At 42.2% G+C, this 21,768-nt stretch overlaps 1 protein-coding gene across 1 annotated transcript in view; it reads left to right on the top strand.

The window, feature by feature from the left end:
- ARHGAP26 (Rho GTPase activating protein 26) overlaps positions 1–21,768 on the top strand; it is a 406,595-nt gene that overhangs the window by 372,847 nt on the left and 11,980 nt on the right. The window contains 3 exon segments of the mRNA XM_006086413.2: positions 12,310–12,585; positions 19,358–19,371; positions 19,374–19,448. Of these exon segments, the coding sequence (XP_006086475.1) occupies positions 12,310–12,585; positions 19,358–19,371; positions 19,374–19,448 (365 nt within the window).

Raw genomic sequence — 21,768 nt, 5'->3', positions numbered from 1 at the left:
ATTCAACACCTAGTTATTAAGCTATGTGTTACAGGGGTGGGCAAACTTTTTGACTCCAGGGCCACAATGGGTTCTTAAACTGGACCGGAGGGCCGGAACAAAAGCATGGATGGAGTGTTTGTGTGAACTAATATAAATTCAAAGTAGGAAATTTGTTCTACATTCAGTAGGTAATGGGGAGTTTATGAGCAGGAAATTGCTATTCATTCAACACCTATTTATTAAGCCATGTGTTTAGGAGGTGCATGTGGTTATGATGTGCACTAGCATGGATTGGAATGCTAAAAGGCAAAGAAACCAGGATAGAGATTCTTAGGTTAGTCTGGAAGGCCTTGGTCTTCATTCTAGGAGCAAGGAGGCGGGTGTGTGTGTGTGCATTGAAGTGTTTACAATCAGATTTGCCTGGTCATTTGAAATTATCATGAAAAATGGTCCTCATAAATTAAAGCATCTATGTTGAAAACCTTATTTACAGTGTAATTTTTCCTAGTAATGTGAAGATTGTCCAAGGTAATTTGGATCTACCTCAGATTTGGAAAACAAAAGAAATTTTAATTTTGTGAGATCAGAATTAATGGTGTTTGGTTGTGTCAATTTTCATTGACTTCTCAGTGGGGGTTTGGTGTTGGAGTGCAAGAACTAAAGCAGCATATACAAATCCTTTTCCTTTGGTGTGTTTTTACTCACAGATGTTAGAACTCTTTTTTTTTCCACTGGAAAGGGTGACTTTGCTGGAAAATCATTTAAAGTTTTTTTCCAGTCGAGTCAATAAGCTCCTCAGAACCAAATGAACAAGGGGTGAAACTCACCGTGGAGCCTAGTGAGGCTGCATTCCTTCAGTGCAGCCTGAGCCAGCACTGTAGAAGGAGCCTGGTCATGGGCGCATGCGGGTTCTGTGCATGGTCACACGATGGAGCAAGGCCAGGCGTGGAAGATGCAAATGTAGTAGACAAGACGTTTGTGTCGGTCAAAGTAGATCAGAAACTATTTTCCATATGTTTAGACTGTTGAATAAGCACTAGAATTAGAGCGAAGACAGCTATTTGTTTGGAGTAGGGTGGGATCAGAGACTGGCCTTTTCATCAAAGTTCATCTTTCCTTATCTCTCTGCCTTATATGCCTTTTGTGGTATTCAGACCAAGTTTTGTAGGGTTACAGGACTTTAACTTAATTGACCTGGATATTACTGTTAGCAGGAGTGCTTTCTTCTATTGCTGAGAGTTCTGAACACAGTGAAATATTTTAGGTTCTTATTCAAGGAACCCCCTTTCCCCAGGGTTATTTTTAAGCAGAAGTATCTTAGGCCAACACTGCTAATTTTAGATACTCCTTTGTTTTCAGCAGTGGTCATTTAGATTCTTATTGAATCCTTTTCCCTCCTCTCCCCCGCCCCCTCCTGCCTAGTCCAAACAGGAAATATCCCCTGAAAGCAGACCGTATAGAAAAGTATGCCAGGTGGCCAGTGACTTTCAGCCAACGTTGTTAACACGTTGTCCAGCTTACTCAGTGTGACATCGGAGATGTCCTCCTCAACTTCCCCATGCACAGGGGGAAAGGAAGACACCATTGATTTACTGTAATAACTTTACCAAAATAAAAAATAGTCTCTAGAAGAGCCAACCTTATTTTTCAGTGAGGGGAAAAGGATGAAAAAATTAGTTCTTGCCTGTGGAAGGTACTCAATAAATATTTGTTGATTGTATTTGACTGAAAAAGAAGAGAAACAGTACAAACAACCGGGAGCTGCCAAACTGTATTATGCAACTTAAACCACAGATTAGTGCAACAAACACTGAACTGTCATTTGCCCCCATTAAACACCCCTCCTCTAGAGAATAAAAGTAGCCTTTGTATGTAGGGAGATTATTTTTTCTATTAAAACTTACTATTTTTGTTTTTGTTATAAATGTAACCTATTAACTGCAGAAAATGTAGAAAATATTTTAAAAGCACAAAGAATAAAAATTACTTTTAATCTCATTACCCAGAGAATGCTGTTAATATGTTGGTATACTGACTGTCCATAAGTAAGTTTTAAGGTAGGTTTGCGGATATTTTTTGTTATATAAAAAAGGCATGAAATATAAATATACAGCTTACATTTGATAAATAAAATAAATTATTATTTAGCAAACACCCACATAACCACCAAAAAGGTTAAGAAATACAGCCTTTGCCAAGATCCTAGAAGTGTTCACATTTCTTGCTTTCTCCTTCCCTATTATAATCCTCTTCCCCTCTCTACAAAGGTAACCACTAATCTGACATTTACAGTAATCAGTTCCTTGTTTTTATTTATGCTTTTACCTCTTAAATACAGATATTCATTATGTGCAGTGGTTATGTTCAGTGACGTCACCGCAGACACAGGATGCTACTCCTAGGGGAAATGTAGGGTGAGGTTCCTGTGAGCCTTTCGTCACAACATTTTTGTCAACTGATCAATACATAACCTTGTTTTATGTGTGTGTCTGTTTAAAGACATCTTATTTAATGTTATTAACAGTGGCGTCATGACCAGCAGCATTAGAAGTCATGCTTGAATGAAGCTCATTTAGCATGTTGTCCCCATAAGGCACAGCACACACAGCCTCTTGCAATTAGAAACAAGAAGGCAGAGCATCCTTTGATTGGCCTCAGTGGAAATGTGAGCATCAGGTGACTCAGAGTGACTCAAGTGTTTCATTGTTGTACATGTGTCTGCAAGGAACTATGAAAGCACCGTAAGTATTGTTTCTGGGGTTACAAATAAAATTTAGCAAGTAGATGAATTCGCAAACATAGAATCCTATATAATAAAAGGCTAATATGCAAATTGACCCAACGGCGAATGACCAGTCGCTATGACATGCACTGACCACCAGGGGCAGACGCTCCATGCAGGAGCTACCCCTTGGTGGTCAGTGCACTCCCACAAGGGGAGCGTGCTGCTCAGCCAGAAGCCGGGCTCACAGGCTGGTGAGCGCAGCAGCGGTAGCATGAAATATAAATATACAGCTTACATTTCAAAAGATCTGAATGGTAGCTGAGAAATCCCAGCCTCTCCCGCCTCTGTGGCAACGTTCAGGATGTCTGACTGACATCCTGTGGGGAGCGGGCCTAATCCATCAGTTGGACATCCCCCAAGGGCTCCCGGACTGCAAGAGTGGCTGAGGGGAACCACCCCCCCCCACCCTCACCCCCTCACCGAGTGCACAAATTTCGTGCACCGGGCCTCTAGTCTACAAATAATGAGGATCATCCTTGGAAGACATTATTTTGTTTTATCATTTTGAGTCTGTTTTCCTTTGCTCAATGATTTTAAGTCATTAATATACCCGTAGTTTCTTTATTTTCATTGTAGTAGAGTGAACCGTTATATTAAAATACTAAAATTACTTCTCCATTCTACTTTTGCTGAACTTCTAGGTTGTTTTCAGTTTTTGCTTTTACAAATAACTTGGTTACATGTTCTCATATGTCTTCTGGTGCACACATACACACTGTGCTCTAGGGTGTATGTCTGAAAACGGAACTGCTGGGTCATATTGAATGAATGATATCTTCACCGTCACTAGATAATGCCAAACTGTTGTCCAAAGTGGGTGTAGCAATTTACATCCCTCCTCCAGCAAAGTACAAGAGTTCCAGATGTTCTACATCATGTACACACTTGGTATTTTCAGCATTTAGATGTTAGCTAGGGAGTCATTTTGGTAGGTGTGCAGGATCACCTCACTGTGGTTTTAATCTATATTTCCAGCCTTACAGAAAGGTTGAACAACTTTTTTTTGCATTTTTGTCTTCTAAAGTTCAAGTTTCTTGCTCATTTCCCACTTGGTTATCAGTCTTTTTCTTGCTGATTAGAAGGTATTCTTTGTGTAGTTGGGTTATGAGGCCTTTGTGTACTTATATGTTGTAGGCTATCTTTTACTCTCTCTTAACGTTATTTTTGATAAATGAAAGTTCTTAATTTTAATGTAGTTGAGCATATCAGTATTTATTTTTATGACTAGTACTTTTTATGCCCTATTGGGTTAGTTCCCAGAGTAATTCTCTTCTAAAATCTTTGTTGCTTGCCTTTGGCATTAGATCCATAATCCACCTGGAAATCATTTGTTAGGTATGATAGGAGATAGAGGATCAAGTGTCACTTTTTCCACACAGATGTCCAATTATCCTAGCACCATTTATAGAAGAGTGCTTTCTACTATTATTATAAAATAATATAAGCTCATGATTTTTAAAATTCAAACAGTATAAAAGTAAAAACTAAATGTCCATTACATGCCTGTGCACCAGGTCCCCATTCTCGATCCCCCGAGACAGGTACAGTTCCTTGCTTGCAGATTTTATTTTAAGAGTAGTGTTTAAACATTCCTAGCATTTGAATGGTGGCTTTAAGTTATGCCTCAGGACAGTAGAAAATTAAATCTAGAGATCTGTTGCTTTTCTTTTCCTTTTAAGTTACAGTGAATTGATTTGTTTTTGTAATATCTCCATTATATAGAGAACAACAGTTGTACTGCATTCAGTTTAAGATAGTAAGGCTGTATTGGGATTTCTCAGCAACCATTCAAATCTTTTGAAATAGCAAATCTTATCATTAGATTCTTTGTAGTGCCCCAAAATGCTTCAGTGTTTCCTTACAAATAACTTCATAATTTGTTAGTTGAAAGAGAGTAAATACATTTTAAGGACCCATTCCGATGTACCTGAAATGTGGTATTGAAAAAGATTGAGGGGCTATATTCAGATTTAACAGGAAAGAATATTGGGCTCAGTACATACTGTGCACCATGGAGCATGAGAGAGGCATTTGTCCCATTTAACCTCATTGGTCCTTTCCGTTGGGGTTGTTTCCTGGGGCAATGAGTGGTTGAACTGGGACTCTTGTCTGTATCTTTCATTCCAATTCACAGTTTCTCCTTCTACCTCATATTTCTGTATTATGCTATACGAAGATGTTTGCATGATTTACTTGGGGAACCTTAGCGATGACAGAGGCCCTATCTTGAATTTTGGATTTTATTTAAATCATGGAATTATTTGCCATTCCCACCACACTCCGAGACTTAATTTTATTTGAAACTTGTACTTCAGAACAATTTTTTAAGCTGGAAAACAGAATCACTGCACTTAGACTAGTCGAACTATTTTTAAAGCAAATAATTTAAAAACTATTTTAAAAGTAATTGCGTATAATTGCTAAGGCCTTAGGGGGAATTACACCAGCTCCTCTCATTAAAAAACATCACGACTCTGTCATTGTCTGATTAAATGCATATGAAATTATGCTAGATGAGGGGAAAGAATCTGTAAGTACTTTACACACCGGTAAGAGTCAGAAAAGAACACAGAACAGTGCAACCTGGGGGCACGTGGGTTTTCCCATTGTAAAGTTGTGAGGCACATACTGAACACTTGGGAGGGTGGGACCTGTATAGGATGTCTGTGTTGTAAAAGCTTCAGTGGACACTTATAAAGAATATATGTGTTCAAATTTGCAACAAATAAAAGTCAGTTTTTGTATAATATGCTCTGATTCACCACTCTCCAGTTTACCAGTATTTCTTTTGGCCGTTTCCCTGGCTGAAGTTTGAGGTTCCTTCTCTTTTTATGGTACTTTAAGTCAAGACGTAAAGGGATATTTTCCAAAGCCGAAGAATTCACTAATTTTGGATTAGACTAGACAGGTGTTCATGGAATTTTCTCTTCTTTTTCGTTATAGGGGGAAAGGAAAAAAAATACAAGCAGTCCTCCTTGGATTTAATAGCAGCATTCCTAGCCCAGGTCTAATTGGGAAGGAGGACTGAGGGAGTATTTAGGTCATCCCTGGGCCAGCAATCCCACAGCCCAGCCCAAGCCTGAGGTCCATGACTGGGAACCTGGGCTGCAGATCACAGTTTACTGCCTGGCAGAGAGATATAAATACCAGTTTTGTGACTTCTCCACAGTATACTGCTGGCTCAAGACTCTGGCTCCACCTGTGTACATCATCCCTCTTATTTAGTTCAATCTTTGAGAGTCCGAGACTAAGCTAACCACCCACCACTCCCAGTTCCACTCGGAGCAGCCATACCAATATTTGACCAGGTCTCACATACCTAGTTCTGTTTGTCTGTCTTTCTATCCATCTTCCTGTCTCCTTCCCCACACTACCTCCTTGGCAGAATGCCCTTTGGAAAATTACCATTGCCTCCAGATGGAAACAGAACACGGGAGGAGAATTAAATTCATTTTTATATCATTGGAAATGCTAGGAAGAGAAAAATCGAGGTAACCTTAGTGAACTGGAAAAAACAAAGCCCCATCTGAATTTTTATAAATGATAATGCTCCATGCTGGTGGGGCCATGGTGAGAGAGAAGAGGCAGCCCCCACACTGTTGGTGGGAATGCAGTTCAGTAGAACCTTCTGAAAAGCTTCTTGCTAGGATGTACCATAAAAAGAGAAGGAACCCTTTAAAAAAGCCTCCTAGACTTTGACCCACTAATTTAACGTCTAGGAATTTATGCTAAGGAAACAATTGGAGACACAGACAATGATCCTCAGCAAGGAAGTGAGTGGCAGCACTATTTATAACAGTTAAAGGGGATAATAATGTGAGTGTGCACAAAAAGAGAATGGTTACATAAATCACGTAGACCCCGTAACCGAATGCCTGCTGCCATTTTAAAAACATGATATCAAAGGCTATTTAATGACACAAGAAAATGCTTAACTAGGTGAAAAAGGTTATAACTATGCACAGTGTGAGGCAAAAGTAGGTGTACCTTTGTGAGTATGTGAAACAGAGTTTACTCTTGATTATTATTTATTAATTATTGTATTTTCCATATGGAAAACTGTAAACCTAGTTTTGCCTCATCCTATATGTAGTATTATCTCCCCACCCCCACCCCACCCCCCAAAAAAGAGGAAATATGTCAAGATGTTAACAGGCATTATCAGGGGTACAAATTAGGTATGATTTTATTACTTGCTTTTTGGTATTTTCCAATTTTCTACAATGCCATCTGTAATTTTGAGTATCAACATTTGAAAAAAGAATAGTTTTCTTCTTTAAGGTCAGCTTACTGCTCAGCCCCTAGCAGCTTAAGTTTTCACTACTGTGGTGTAGAGACCAGAGAGGGGCTGCCCCAGCCATGATCAGATTGGGAGCTGCTGGGCAACCCCGTCCACAGTATGGCAGGCAAGCTCTGGCCAGTGCAGCAGACATGCCATTGTTCCAGTGAGTCACCACAGAAGGGTGTGAAGCTCATGATATTGCATGAACTATCAGCCACAACCCAGCATGCTGCCAGGCCTTTGAGCCTTATCTTCCTAAACCGTTATTTCTTCACTGTCCAGTGAATGTCAAAGGGATTGACTGGGACTTTTGAGGACACTGTAGACCAGCAAACTAGAGCTGATGCAAGCCTTCCTCTTGAATCCAAGTCAAATGGGCAAGTGTTCCTTCCATGCTAACATTTAAGCTGTTGCTGTTACAGTTGAGCCTTGATATGGGGGTCTGGCAGAACCTCAGGAATATTTAAGATAAAAAGTGTGCTGGGGTGTTCAGCTCAGAGACTCCCTTCCAGCTGGTCTTGAGGGCTGCAGAGAGGCCTTGGGGGGTCATCTGCTAAGATTATAGTTATAAAATTATTTTTTTCCTATCCTGTTATCTTTGGCCTCATTAGTGGGAAAAGAGTTTGAGAATTTAATATTGTAGGTTTCAGAGGCAATAGAAAAGCTGATCATTTTTTGTTTGTTTTGTTTTGGACATTTGGGGTGCTGTTGTCAGTTTTAAGTAACCTCTAGCCAGACACTTCTGGTGTGAAAGATGATACAAAGAGCCTCGGGCCATTCTCCTCCTTGTGCACCTTATTTCCCCCTTTGTGTTTTCTGAGTTGCATCAAAACTAAAATATAATGTGCTGCCTGTTCCTTGGAGGAGCATTAATATGTTTATAGTCATTCTCCCGCTACAGGCATCAATCATTGTGGTATATAAAAATGTTCAATGGTATTGGTGACAGGTCCATCCATGCTGTCACAAAGAGTAAGATTTCCTTCTTTTCCTTTTTTTTTTTTTTTTACAGCCAAGCAGTATTCCATTGTGTAAATACCACAACTTTTTTATTCACTAATCTACTGATGGTCACTTGGGCTACTTCCAAATCTTGCCTATTGAAAATAATGCTGCACTAAACATAGGGGTGCATATAGTCTTTTGAATTAGTTTTCCAGCTTCTTCGGATATATTCCCAGAAGTGGAATAGCTGGGTCATAAGGCAGTTTCATTTTTAATTTTTTAAGATAACTTCATACTGCTTTTCACAGTGGCTACACCAATCTGCATTACCACCAGCAGTGCACAAGGGTTCTCTTTTCTCTACATCCTTGCCAACACTTTTTTGTGGACTTATTGATGATAGCCCTTCTAATGGTATGAGGTGATAGCTCATTGATGTCTCATTGTGGTTTAATTTGCATTTCTCTGATGATTATTGACGTTGAGCATCTTTTCATGTCTATTGGCATCTGTATATCCTCTTTGGACAGGTGTCTATTCAGGTCCTTTGCCCATTTTTTAATTGGATTGTTTGTTTATTTTATGTTGAGTTGTATAAGTTCTTTTTAAATTTTGGATATTAACCCCTTAGCAGATGTACCATTGGCAAATATGTCCTCCCATTCAGTAGGCTGTCTTTTGATTTTGTTTATGGTTTTCTTTGCTGTGCAAAACCTTTTTAGTTTGATATAATTCTATTTGTTTGTTTATTTTGTTTCTCCTTCCTGAGGAGATATATCAGAAAAAAATATTGCTATGAGAAATATACAAGATTTTACTGCTTATGTTTACTTCTGGGATTTTTATGGTTTCGAGTCTAATGACTAAGTACTTAATCCATTTTGAGTTTATTCTTGTGTATGGTCTAAGAAGATGGTCTAGTTTCATTTTTTGCACATATCTGTTCAATTTTCCCAACATCATTTATTGAATAGACTATCTTTACTCCATTGTATGTTTTATCTCCTTTGTCAAATATTAATTGACCATAAAGGTGTGGGTTTATTTCTGGACTCTCTATTCTGTTCCATTGATCTACTGTTTTATGCCAGTACCATGCTGTTTTGATTACTATGGCCTTGTAGTATGGTTTGATATCAGATAGTGTGATTCCTCCAACTTTGTTCTTCTTTCTCAAGATTGCTGTGGCTATTCAAGGTCTTTTGTGGTTCTATATAAGTTTTTGGAATATTTGTTCTAGTTCTGTGAAATATGTCATTGGTATTTTGATAGGAATTGCATTGAATCTATATATTGCTTTGAGTAATATGGACATTTTAATGATGTTACATCTTCCTACCCATGAAGTGGTATATGCTTCACTTATTTGTATCTTCTTGCCTTTCTTTCTTCATTATAATTTTCCAAGCACAGGTCTTTTACATCCTTGGTTAAATTTGTTCCTAGGTATTTTATTTTATTTTTTTAATATATTTTATTGATTTTTTACAGAGAGGAAGGGAGAGAGATAGAGAGTCAGAAACATCGATGAGAGAGAAACATCGATCAGCTGCCTCCTGCACATCTCCTACTGGGGATGTGCCCGCAACCCAGGTACATGTCCCTGACCGGAATCGAACCTGGGACCTTTCAGTCTGCAGGCCGACGCTCTATCCACTGAGCCAAACCAGTTTTGGCTTATTTTATTTTTTGATGGCAACTGTGAATGGGATTGTTTTTTTAGTTACCCTTTCTGATAGCTTGTTATTAGTATATAAAAATGCAACTGGTTTCTGGATATTTACTTTGTATCCTGCTACTTTATTGAATTCATTTATCAGTACTAGTAGTTTCTTAGTGATCTTTAGGGTTCTCTATATACAGTATCATACCATCTGCAAATAATGACAATTTTACTTATTCCTTTACAATTTGAATGCCTTTTATTTCTTCTTCTTGTCTGCTATGGCTAGGACTTCCAATACTATGTTGAATAAGAAGAGTGGTAAAGAGGACATCTCTGTCTTGTTCCTGGTCTTAAGGGCAATGCTTGTAGTGTTTACCAATTGAGTATGATGTTGGCTGTGGGTTTGTCATAAATAACCTTTATTATGTTGAGATATGTTCCCTCTATTACCTCTTTGCTGAGAGTTTTTATCATAAATGGGTTCTGGATTTTATCAAGTGCTTTTTCTACATCTGCCAATACGATCAATGGTTTTTATCCTTCATTTTGTTTGTGTGGTGTATCACATTTATTGATTTGCAGCTATTGAACCAACCTTGCATCCCAGGATTAAATCCCACTTGATCATGGTGTATGATCTTTTTAATGTATTGCTGGATCCATTTGCTAATATTTTGTTGAGGATTTTAGCATCTGCGATTGTTTTTAAATCTGTGCCATCTTGTCAAATATATCATAAGCTCTTGAAGTTAGGAACCTTGGCAAATACTAACTTGTATTCCACTTTTTTGTCTTGATCACACTAAATTCTCTCTAACTAGTCTTTGCTAGATTAATGGGAGAAAAGGCCATCCTCTTCTAATTTAATCTCTCATATTTTATGGATTTTATCTGCTGGATGAATCTAGCAGGCAGAAGACTGGAGGCAGGATTGGGGATTTTGTTGGAATTACAATTTGTTGAGTCTTATTGAGTCTGTTACTGCATTCCCAATTTCCTTTGCAAATGTGTTGGCATCTAAAGGAAAGTCATAAATCAGTGATTCAGAAGGCTTCTAGTGCTATGGCTGAGTCTGTGAAGACACTTGGCATAGTATCGAGGAACGGAGCAAGTCCTGTTATACCAGAGGCTTGGAGTCAGGGATTGGGGTCTGAACCTCTCAGTCTTGTAACTTACAGGCTGAGCATCTTCAGACACGCCTCAAAATGGCCCAAGCTTCCACATCTGTGTAACATGAATTACAGTAGTGCCTTTTGACTTGTTGGGTGGGTTAAACAAGATTCACTAATTCACTTAGTAATTGTTTATTGAATACTTCAGGCACTATTTTAGACTCTGGAGATAGAGCTGTAAACAAAATGGACAAAAATCCCTGCCTCACAGCATTTATATTCTAGAAGTGTAATACACATAATGGCACTTAATAATGTTTCATTCAATTAGTATGAGGCTATCTGATGAACTCACACAATGGGTTTTTACTGTATATTGCCATAGGAATTTTTGTTGCAACTCTAGGTAATTAGAGCCGTAATTGAGTCTCGTGTCTGAATTGAGTATGTCCCATTAAGTAGTACATTTATGTGTTCTTGCTAATTCCCACTATGTTGAGAAAGTCTGTTCCCTGCATGGGAGTGCTGTCATTTTCCCCTCTACAAAGTACTTGAACCAAACAGTCCAGCGTTGGCTGAGGCCCAGGGGCTGCAGGTGGTGGTGTGGCCAGGTGGTCCCCACATTGTTTTCTCAGTCATTAGTGTTTGCACTATCTGTGATTTCATGCAATTTTACAGAGTTGCTAAAATGTTTGTTTGTTTGTATATGGAAAGAAGTCGAAGGGCTAGCATGACCAATTAAAGTCAAACCATATTTTAGTGAGTAATTTCAACCTTTCCTCTCCAAACTTTTGATCAGCCAGTGACTAAAGAACAAAATGACAGATTTGAGGTTTCCATTCCTCTTTTTGTTTTTACTGCCTCCCCTCTGGGGTTTTTCTTTGAGCATCAAAATGCCCAGGACCTCTGAAAAGAGAAAGAGCAGACCTGGAAAGCAAACCTCAGAGGAACAGCACACTGCCCGTAACTACAAGGCCTCTCTCAAGAGGCGTGTGTCCTTTCCAGACCCATCCTCCATCCGCTGCCATTTTTCTAACGCGGTACTTCTCCGGGTCTCCAATGGCAGACAGCCCATTTAGTTAAAAATGTAAACAGGAAATTGTTTTCTGGCTCAATAGCCTGTGTGGCCTGGAAAAAATGGTCATTTTTGCTGAGACACGACTTTAAAAACACTCATGCAGTAGGGGAAGCTGAAGGCTGGTTATAAGCTAGCCCTGCCCCAGACAGAGGCCTGGGATAGGCTGTGGGTGTGGGAACTCACGTATGTGGGTTCAGGGCATTTATCACCTGTGGCCAAAGGCATAATGGACACAACTGACGAAGCTCCTTGCCACGAGAAAGCAGTTATCCTGCAGGGCAAGGAGACACGGTAATGCTCCCAGGATTACCGGACAAGCATTCGCTGGAAGAACTGACGGGCACTGATGACACGTCTAGTTGCTCCAGCTCCCCATCATGTGGCCTTCCATGGACCTCCTGTGCTCCCACTGTGGTTTCCCTGTGTGCTGATGAGTTTTCTGGTTGTTATGTCTTGCAGCCCCCCGAATCCAAGCCCAACTTCACCCCTCTCGCCATCTTGGCCCATGTTTTCGGCGCCATCCAGCCCTATGCCCACCTCATCCACGTCCAGCGACTCATCCCCCATCAGGTCTGTGGCAGGGTTTGTTTGGTTTTCTGTTGCTGCCGTTGTTCTCTCATTGGCTTGGTCCTCTCTTCATGCAGTGTTCAGCCTCCTCGTCAACTTTGTTCCCTGCCATCCAAATCTGCACTTGCTTTTTGACAGGCCAGAAGAAGCAGTTCATGAAGACTCCAGGTAAAGTCACGGATCGTGGCCAATCCGGTCTCGTTTATCCAGAGGCAGTCAGGGACAGCGGGTGGCCAGCCTCTGCACCCCCACCCCCCAATTCCAGCCTAAGAGCCAAAGCTGGGAGGGACCATTCTCATGAACCAGCCTGGCATTTTCCACACCCTTCTGAACCTTCCTTAATTTGAATTAATAATCTGTGATACTTGCCCTGCCGGTGTGCTCAGTGGTTGAGTGTTGACCTGTGAACCATGAGGTCACGGTTCTATTCCTGGTCAGGTCACATGTTCAGGTAGGGGGCTCGATCTCCAGTGTGGGGCATCTAGGAAGCAGCCGATCAATGATGTTTCTATTTCTCCCTTCCTCTCTGAAATCAATGAAAATATATTTTTAAAAAATAACCTGTGATACTTGAAGTTTGGGGAAAGAGTGCCTCCTGAACGGGTTTCTGTTTGGCTCACTCTCTGAATCATGGAGCTGTCTGTGCTTTGGTATTAGATGATTTCAGAGGGAACAGTGCCGAGACATGTGCTGACTTTTTCTTCCCTCATTTTTATTAGGTAGCATCAGGCAACATTTGTTTGTGGGCACTGAGCACTGACACCTAATTGCTGAGACCAGACCACTGGGAGAGAGATGAATATAAACACAGAATAGGGAACCCAAATATGAAGTGATTTCTCTTTAAATTGTTCATGGCCAGCTCCTTCCCTCCATGCACTCCCAGGAATCGTCAGTGCTCCCAGCCTACTCCTGTCTCCATGTGTAATGAACCATTAGCTCTCATGAGAGCAGCCAACACCTCTTTCTGAGGGTTGACCTAGTTCCTCTCCCCAAGGCCCATGCTATAGTTTTCCCTGCTTTGGTCCCGTCCAGACTTAATTCTCTGCACTTGAGTTCTTTGGAGAAGAGAAGCTATTTAAATCCAGGAAAATAATTAATTAATGAGGACCCTGCAGGATCCCTCTGCTGTACAGGTCCTTGGCATGTGTGTGTCTCAAACTTAGTCTCTGCTGTCCGACAGCCAAAATGTAGAGCCCAATTATAAGCATCATAAGCATTTTGGGCCTTGGCAGTATTTTCTCGTCCATCTTTTTCTCCTAGCTCAGTGGTCGGCAAACTGCGGCTCGAGAGCCACATGCGGCTCTTTGGCCCCTTGAGTGTGGCCACGAAGTTTCAATCGCACTGTACATGTGCGCCCGCACGTGGTATTTTGTGGAAGAGCCACACTCAAGGGGCCGCAGTTTGCCGATCACTGTCCTAGCTGATTTTTTCCTAAGGGGCGGGTCCAGCAGAGAGGCTTAAATAATTTATAAAGATGAGTCTCACTTAGAAAAACAACAACTCGGTACTATTTATACACAGATGTATATATATTACTTTATTCTCCACATACTTTTATATCTATCATTTCATTCTATCCTTGTATGAGAATGAGAGGAGAAGTGGCCTGAACCCTATGACAGGGAGAGAAAACTAAGGCACAGGGAGGTGATTTGTACAGTCACGTGGCTAAACTAGAGCCAATCCAGAATTCAGGACTTCTGCCCTCAAACTAGCACTCTTTCTGCCAAAAATATGGGTGGTCCCAAATTCAAGGTTCCATGCAACTTTCAGCCCAGAGCCTGGCCTGGTCTTGTAGGGTTTCTACCTAGCTTTGTCCCAGAATATGAGAAAGATAACTTTTCAGTATATCCTTTTATCTTCACCCCAGGAATAAGGTAAATATTCAAATCATATTTTCCTGACACTCAAGTTATTTTCTAATTATTTCTTAGACACATTCTGGGTACTTTGGGAAATGTAAACTTTCTAGGACACCAGATATGGCATTGATGCATCTGATCAGATCACTGATTGTCCATGAGGACCTGAACCAGAGCAAACCACATTGACCAGAGACAGTAACCTTCCAAATACCTCCCTCACTCATAACAGAGACTTGGTCGTTTTGATCAAAAAGGAGTAAAAATTCAAGACATTGGCTCCTTGGACAGGATAGGTTAGGGGACTCAGGATAGTAGAATCATTCAGCTAAAAACCTGAAATGTACTCTCTGCTTTGAGAGTATTCACTTTTTTGTGTCTCTGAGCTTTGGGGCCCTGTTGCCTATCCAGTAGTTCGACCTCTCCACTCCCTCTCACTTCCCAAGATATTTCCCTTTTTTTGTTTGTTTGCTTGTTTGTTTGTTTGTTTGTTTTCTTTAGCTACTCCTTTCTTCTCCCAAGGATTTCCAGATTGGCAGAGGACTGTGGCAGTAGAAGCTGCTTACTGCTGTTTGGGGTCATGGTTACTCAGCACTGCCTCCTCTGGCCATGGTTAGAACAGCACCATTTGAAGATCCTGTCCCACAACCCTGTAGGAAGCTACCATTTTGATATATGCAAGGCTGAGTAGGCCTTACAATTAGCTGTCACTGAGCTAAATATGTATGCCAAGGTGAGCACGGATACAGACAGTAGTGGGGAGCTAGCCCATCAGAGCTCACCAACAAAGAGCTAAAATCCCATAACTGCTATTGCAATATAGAGCCAAGAAGTGGGGCGTATACCCATTATTCAGGCTCAATGGGGCCTTCCCCCAAATCTACTTCCAGAATGTGAACTTCAGATTTCCTTTCCTAGGAGAGCAGATAAAAATAAGTACTTTATTATACCTAATTAATGGTCTCCTAAATGTCTACATCGTCTGCCCTGGAAGTGGCTTCCTCTCCCCTCTTCCAAGCCACTTTAGTGCTTGTTAGTTCAAGCTCAGAAACAAAGCTGCCTTTCACAGCACCTCAGAGAATGGGTTCTGCAGGGACATTCCCTTTACATTTCCCTTTCCTTTCATTCGTAACCCCAGAAAAGCACCCAGCCCCAAACCCATAACTTGCATTTGCACGGGGGCCCCTGGAAACAGTGCCTGAATGATTAAGCCATTGCAACCTGCCAATCTATCTGGCCCCACCTCCCTGTCATGCCATACAATGGAGAGTGGGTCGTCATTTTGATAGGCTTGCAAGGGCATTTGAGGGAAACTCCTCTGAGTGCTTTCCTGGCCTGCTGCCATGCTCAGAAGCAAAGATGAAAAATTAACTGGCAAAGGATTCCAAACTTTTTCATGCCCTTGAAGGCCCAGCTAAGGTCTGAAGGGCACTGTTACAGGAGCAGCCGAAGGCACCCCAGGCTCTCTATGTTCAGTGCTGAGAGGCACTGTGGAGAAGAGGGAGCCAAAGAACTAAAGATGCTTGTTGGGGATTTTTTATTTTTTTGCTCAGAGCCAAATCCTACAAACACTGCCTCTGTGCCAACAGGAGCTGTTTGGGTAGGAACCCTATCTAAAGCAAACTGCTCAAGGCTTTTGCAGGGAGTATGGCATGGGACACTGGACTTGCTGGACTTGACAGACTTTTAAAAATGATAAGACTCTTCCCTGGTTAGAGTTGCCAGATTTAGCCAATAAAATGAATACCCAGTTACATTTGGATTGTAGATAAACAACAAAAGATTTTTTTTTTAGTGTAAGTATGTCTCCTGTAATATTTGGGACATACTTATACTAGAAAGTATCCCTTATTGACCTGAAATCCAAAGTTGGCTAGGTATCTTGTATTTTACTTGGCAGCCCTTATCCTGGAGAATGGAGGTGGTCCCTTTAAAAAACACTCTTTCTGTCATCCCTCCCATCTTCGTGCATGTTCCAAAGCGGTGGGAGAAGTCACAGGGGAAGAGAGCTCTCATAGACCATCAGTCACCTACTAATTTGGAAAAAAAAAAAAAAAAACAAGGCCCTTTCCTGACCTTTGTATGTATTTATTTATTTATTTATTTATTTTTACTTTTTTTGTTGTTGTTGTTTAATCCTCACCTGAGGAGAGCCTGCTCATTGATGTTTAGAGAGAGAGAAACATCGATGTGAGAGAGAAACATGGATAGGTTGCCATCTGAACGTACTATGGCCGGGGATTGAACCTGCAACCTTGGTATGTGCCCTTACTGGGAATCAATCCCACCACCTTTCTTTCAGTTCTTAGGACAACGCTCCAACCAACTGAGTCACAGTGGCCAGAGCTGTGTTTATTTTGATTGTACTATTTCATTGTCACTTCACTATTCAATTCCAAAAGCCTAATATTAGTGGAAAATTACTCCTCTTGAATGATAATCTTGGGCACCTTTCCCTCTGCTTTCTTCCTGCCAGATATCCCAGTTGGTTTCCCTGGCTTGCCCCTATTTGGTCCCATTCCCTTTATTTAATGAGGTTAATAAGTAACCTCTATGAAAATCCAGCTGGAGGGGCCTGGCCTCAGCTGATCTTCCCCTCACCTTCTATTAACCTCTACGCCAGCGGTTCTCAACCTATGGGTCGCGACCCCTTTGGGGGTCGAACAACCCTTTCACAGGACCTAAGACCATCAGAAAACGCATATATAATTACATATTGTTTTGTGATTAATCACTATGCTTTAATTATGTTCAGTTTGTAACAATGAAAATACATCCTGCATATCAGATATTTACATTATGATTCATAACAGTAGCAAAATTACAGTTATGAAGGAGCAACGAAAATAATTTTATGGTTGGAGGTCACCACAACATGAGGAACTGTATTAAAGGGTCACGGCATTAGGAAGGTTGAGAACCACTGCTCTACGCAGTCTCTTTGCACTCTCCTCACCTGCTCGGCCCTGTCCTCAAGGTGCAGTGACCTGGCTAATGTCCACTGAGCTCTCCTTCCACCTTCCATGTCACGAAGGGCTCTACTTACTTGTCAGTATGGGGTTTAGGTGATTTAGCACTTTTCACAGCCAGGTGACTTCTCTCTGCTCCCCACTCCTTCAAAAAACAAAACAAAACAAAAAAAACCTTTTTTTCCTTCCTGGAAAGTTGCATGTGGGATAGTTGGCCCTTGCTGGTCAATGCACCGACTGGGTTTGGTCAGCTCACAGAATGTGCCCCTTGTTCTGAACCTTATTCTGTTTAATGATAATTCCCCAGGAAGAGCTGTTTTCCATTGAAGCTGATGAATTCTAAAGGCTGTTCTTTCCCGCATTCCCAGAGGTCCCACTTCCTTTTATTCTGAATTTCCCAATTTTCTCCCACCTGGCCATCAACTCTTGGCTACTAGAAGACCAGAGAGAATGCAGTGAACTGCACCCTGGCAACAAATTCTGGATAGTGATTTACTCTTGTCATTCTGCACAGTAGACCTTTTCAGCCTTCTTTCCTTCAGTTTTCATGGAGCCCAGACTAGAAGTTCTAAATGCCCGGGCCTGGGATGGGTTTCCAACCATCCAGGGCTTCTCTTTCCCAAAGGGAAGCTGTCTTGGTGATTCCAAGAAATAACAATTCCAGGATGACCCACCATGCCCCGCCCCTTCTGAGTCTGTCTGGATTTACCCGACACTAGCCATTCCTCAGCTGAATCTCATTTGGTCCCTAGAAATTGGTGCACCATGGGAGGGTTAGCACCTCTGGCTCCTTGAGGCTGCCCATCAATCACATGAAGATGAAATAATACTATCTATACCTCAGTAATTATCTAACCCAGAGCACCTCTGTACTCGTTTGTTATTCCGCCCTGGAACTCCTACATAAGCTTCCTCAGATGGCTTGGAAGGAGAAGGAAATTGCTTTTATCAAATAAAGAGCCAACTTGACTGTTAAATGTAATTTTTCTTATGACCCTGAGAATTCCATAGGTCATTTGGAACTAGTTGGGATATCAGGATTTACCTGTTTTTATAGTTTACTCTCTGGAACAGGAGTTTGCATTCTGTGGTCCATGGGTCCAATCTGGCCCACCACCTGTTTTTTGTAGTCAACGTTTGATGGAACTCAGCCACACATACTTGTTTACATGCTGTCTATGGCTGCTCTCAGGCTACAAAGCAGTGTTGAGTAATTACACCAGAGACCATGTGGCCCACAAAGCCTAAAACATTTCCTGTCTGGCCCTTTACAGAAAAAGTTTGCCCACCCCGGCTCTAGAACAATGGTTCTCAGCCCTGTTGCACACCAGAGTCCCTTGGAGACCTTTTAAAAATCCTGATGCCTCTCTTTATATCTGCAAGTCAGGTTCGAACCCAGCCATCTGCACTTTTTTAAAAGCTCCCAGGTGATTTTGATACACAATGAGAGCGGTTGTCAACACTCATTGGACATGAGAAGGGGAAATAAATGCATTGTGCCCCCCCCTTCTTCCCACACTCCCACACATGTTCACGTGTGTAACCACTCACATGCATACCTTGTCTATTCCCTGCCCTCCCTGGTGGTCAGGGACTTCCAGCTCTGGAATCCTTTTCACCAGCCCCATGAGAAATAAGTAACATCTGGAGAAGCTGATGTCAGCCTGTGGCCCGGAGTGGAAACCTGGCTTTGCTAGAATTTCTCCTTTTTGACTCACTGAGCATTGCCCGCTCTCAGCAGGCTCTGCTGGGAGTGTTCTCTGTGCACTATGGAAGTTCTCTCCACCCCTCCCTCCCTCCCCCCCAGCCTGCCCTCCCACTGTTCCGCTGCTGTAACTCCTAGGTCAAGTTTTAACATGGCACAAGGTCACCCCACAAGAAGTTCGGTTTCTCAGGGCTAAGGGCTTTTCTCTGAATATTTCTCATTTTTTCCTGGTGACCTTTGCAACTTTTCCACCTCATGTTGCATCCACTGGCTGCCTGGTTAGGCTCTTCCCACCCCAGAGGATCAGGTGGCTCACAGTGAAGGGGAAGAAGAGAGAAGAACTATCTGGAGCTTTCAGAGGGTTTTTAAACATTGCTAACTAAACTCCTGTCTTCACACAGCACTCCGTTCCGGAAGGAAAAGCCTTGTACGCTTGCAAAGCTGAGCACGACTCAGAGCTCTCATTCATCGCAGGCACGGTCTTCGATAATGGTGAGTTTTCTTGTCCCCTCGCCAAGATGGGAGCAGCAAATAAATAACTGGAGTTTTCTAAGTTCCTACCTAAGGAAAATCTCAGTTGAATGGATAATACTGAAAACGAGTGCCTTTTTCAAAATGAGAGAGCAGCAGTGGACCTTCAAACTGAAGGGTCCCAGGTTAGATCCTGGTCAGGGCACATGCCTGGGTTGCAGGCTTGATCTCCAGTGGGGGGCATGCAGGAGGCAGCCAATCAATGATTCTTTCTCCTCATTGATGTTTCGATCTCTTTCTCCCTCTCACTTCCTCTCTGAAAGCAATAAAAATATATTTTAAAAAAAAGTGTGGTCAGCCAACCTGGACAGTCTCGGCATAGGGTCACGGACCACCCCTCCTACCACCTGCCTGAGACCCAGAAGTACAGGGCAGCCAAGGCTCCCAGGTGATGCTGGAGAACAGGAACTCTAGATTCAGGCCACTCTAACTCAAGTCCTGGCTTGATCCCTTCCTCCTGTGTGACCTCAAGCAGAAAACAGAGGGTTGTGAGAAAATCGAGATAGTGCACATCACATATTTAAAATAGGTCTCAACACACACTCCGCGTTCAATACGTTATTTTTGTGATTATTGTCGTCATTCCATCCATCTTAGATAGGCCCTGACGCTGTCATAGTTCTTGGTGACGGTCTTTCCTTTTCAGCTGGTAGGACCCAGGCCTGGATCTTGGCTGGGTAGGAGGTAATCACCTTGACTCCTGGGCCCTGGCTCTGTGTTAGGGCCTCGAGGTCCAAGCCAGATCAGAGATGGGCTCCTGGGACCAGCCTTGACTGCATCCGAATGCCAAGGAGCTGCCCTGGGGTGCACGGCCCCTGCGCTCATCATGGCAGGGATTCTGAGCAGGCACGGGTGGAAAGCATGGGGAACTGGTCACAGGGGACCTGGGAGTTCCCAGCCCACACCTGGAGCTGGACCTTCTCAGCCAGCAGGGCTCGGTGTGAGCCCATAACTGCACGTGGCCTGCAGGGCCTGTGTCCTCTTTGATGGTCCTCAGAGCCCCCAAAGCACTGTCCTTAAACCTTTGCTCCATTTTCATGGGCCCTTTGCAAGTCACAGCGTATGGCCAGCCACCCAGTCACCTCCCCCATGAGCAGCTGAGGCTTTCAGGCCCCAACAAACCTGCAGGGAAGTGGGTCCACTGAAGGCTGTCCAAAGCCATGTCATTGACGAGTATCCCCCGAACAGGCCCACATGGCGGAGTCACAGCCCAGCCATCACACGACACAGCTGCCACGGCAGACAAACCAGAGTGGGCTGCGTACAGGATTCTGTGTCCTGCTCTGTCTGCAGGGGAGGGGCTGCCCATAGATGCGCAGGATTTGAGAGAGCCCCACCTTTACTGGTGAATTCAGTTTAAAGGTCTGTCCTCTAAACCCCAATTCACTGTTCCCCTGGGCAAGGGACTTGCCATGGTCCTACTAGCTCTTCACTCTGACAACACAGAGGACCCCCTGACTGCAGGGACAGAATTGGTCTAAGCTCCCAAAAGGTATGTGAGAGAGAGAGAGAGAGAGAGAGAGAGAGAGAGAGAGAGAGAGAGAGAGTGTGTGTGTGTGTGTGTGTGTGTGTGTGTGTGTTATTTGTGACTCCTTTTCTTGAGTGTAGCCTTCTTCCATTTTTTTAAATTTCTACATTGAGATACTCACAATCCATAAAATGTACCCATTTAAAATGTACAACTCGGTGGTTTTTTTTATATATTCAGAGTTGTGCAACCATCACCACTAACTAATTCCAGAATCTATTCATTACCCCCAAAAGAAACCCTGTACACTTTAGCAGTCAAGCCCCAGGTACCTCTAACCTACCCCATCCAGCCTAGGTAGCCACTACTCATTCTGTCACCATAAATTTGCCTGCTTGGATAATTCATATAAATGTAATTACACAGTATGTAGCTTTTGTAGCTGGCTTCTTTCACTTAACATCTTTTCAAGGTTCATCCATGTTGTATCATGTGTCAGAACTTCATTCCTTATTATTGCTGGATAATATCCCAGTGTATGAATATATCACATTTGATTAATCCCTTCGTCAGTGAATGGACATTTTGATTATTTCCACTTTTTGGCTGCTATAACCAAGGACATGTATTTTCCATTTTGGTGGTATACCCAGGAATGGGATTGCTGGGTCTTACAGTAACTATGTTTAACTGTTTAAGAAACTGCCAAACTGTTTTACAAAAGGGATGCGGCATTTTACATTCCCACCATTTGTTTTTAAGTCTTCTGTTTGAAGTAGTTTAGCTAACCACAAAAAGAAAAGAAAAGATACG

This window comes from Myotis lucifugus, unplaced genomic scaffold, assembly GCF_000147115.1.
Source record: "Myotis lucifugus unplaced genomic scaffold, Myoluc2.0 scaffold_28, whole genome shotgun sequence".
Lineage (NCBI taxonomy): Eukaryota > Metazoa > Chordata > Mammalia > Chiroptera > Vespertilionidae > Myotis > Myotis lucifugus.
Note: the sequence above shows the minus strand (reverse complement) of the source record. Positions and strands in the feature narration are given on the sequence as shown.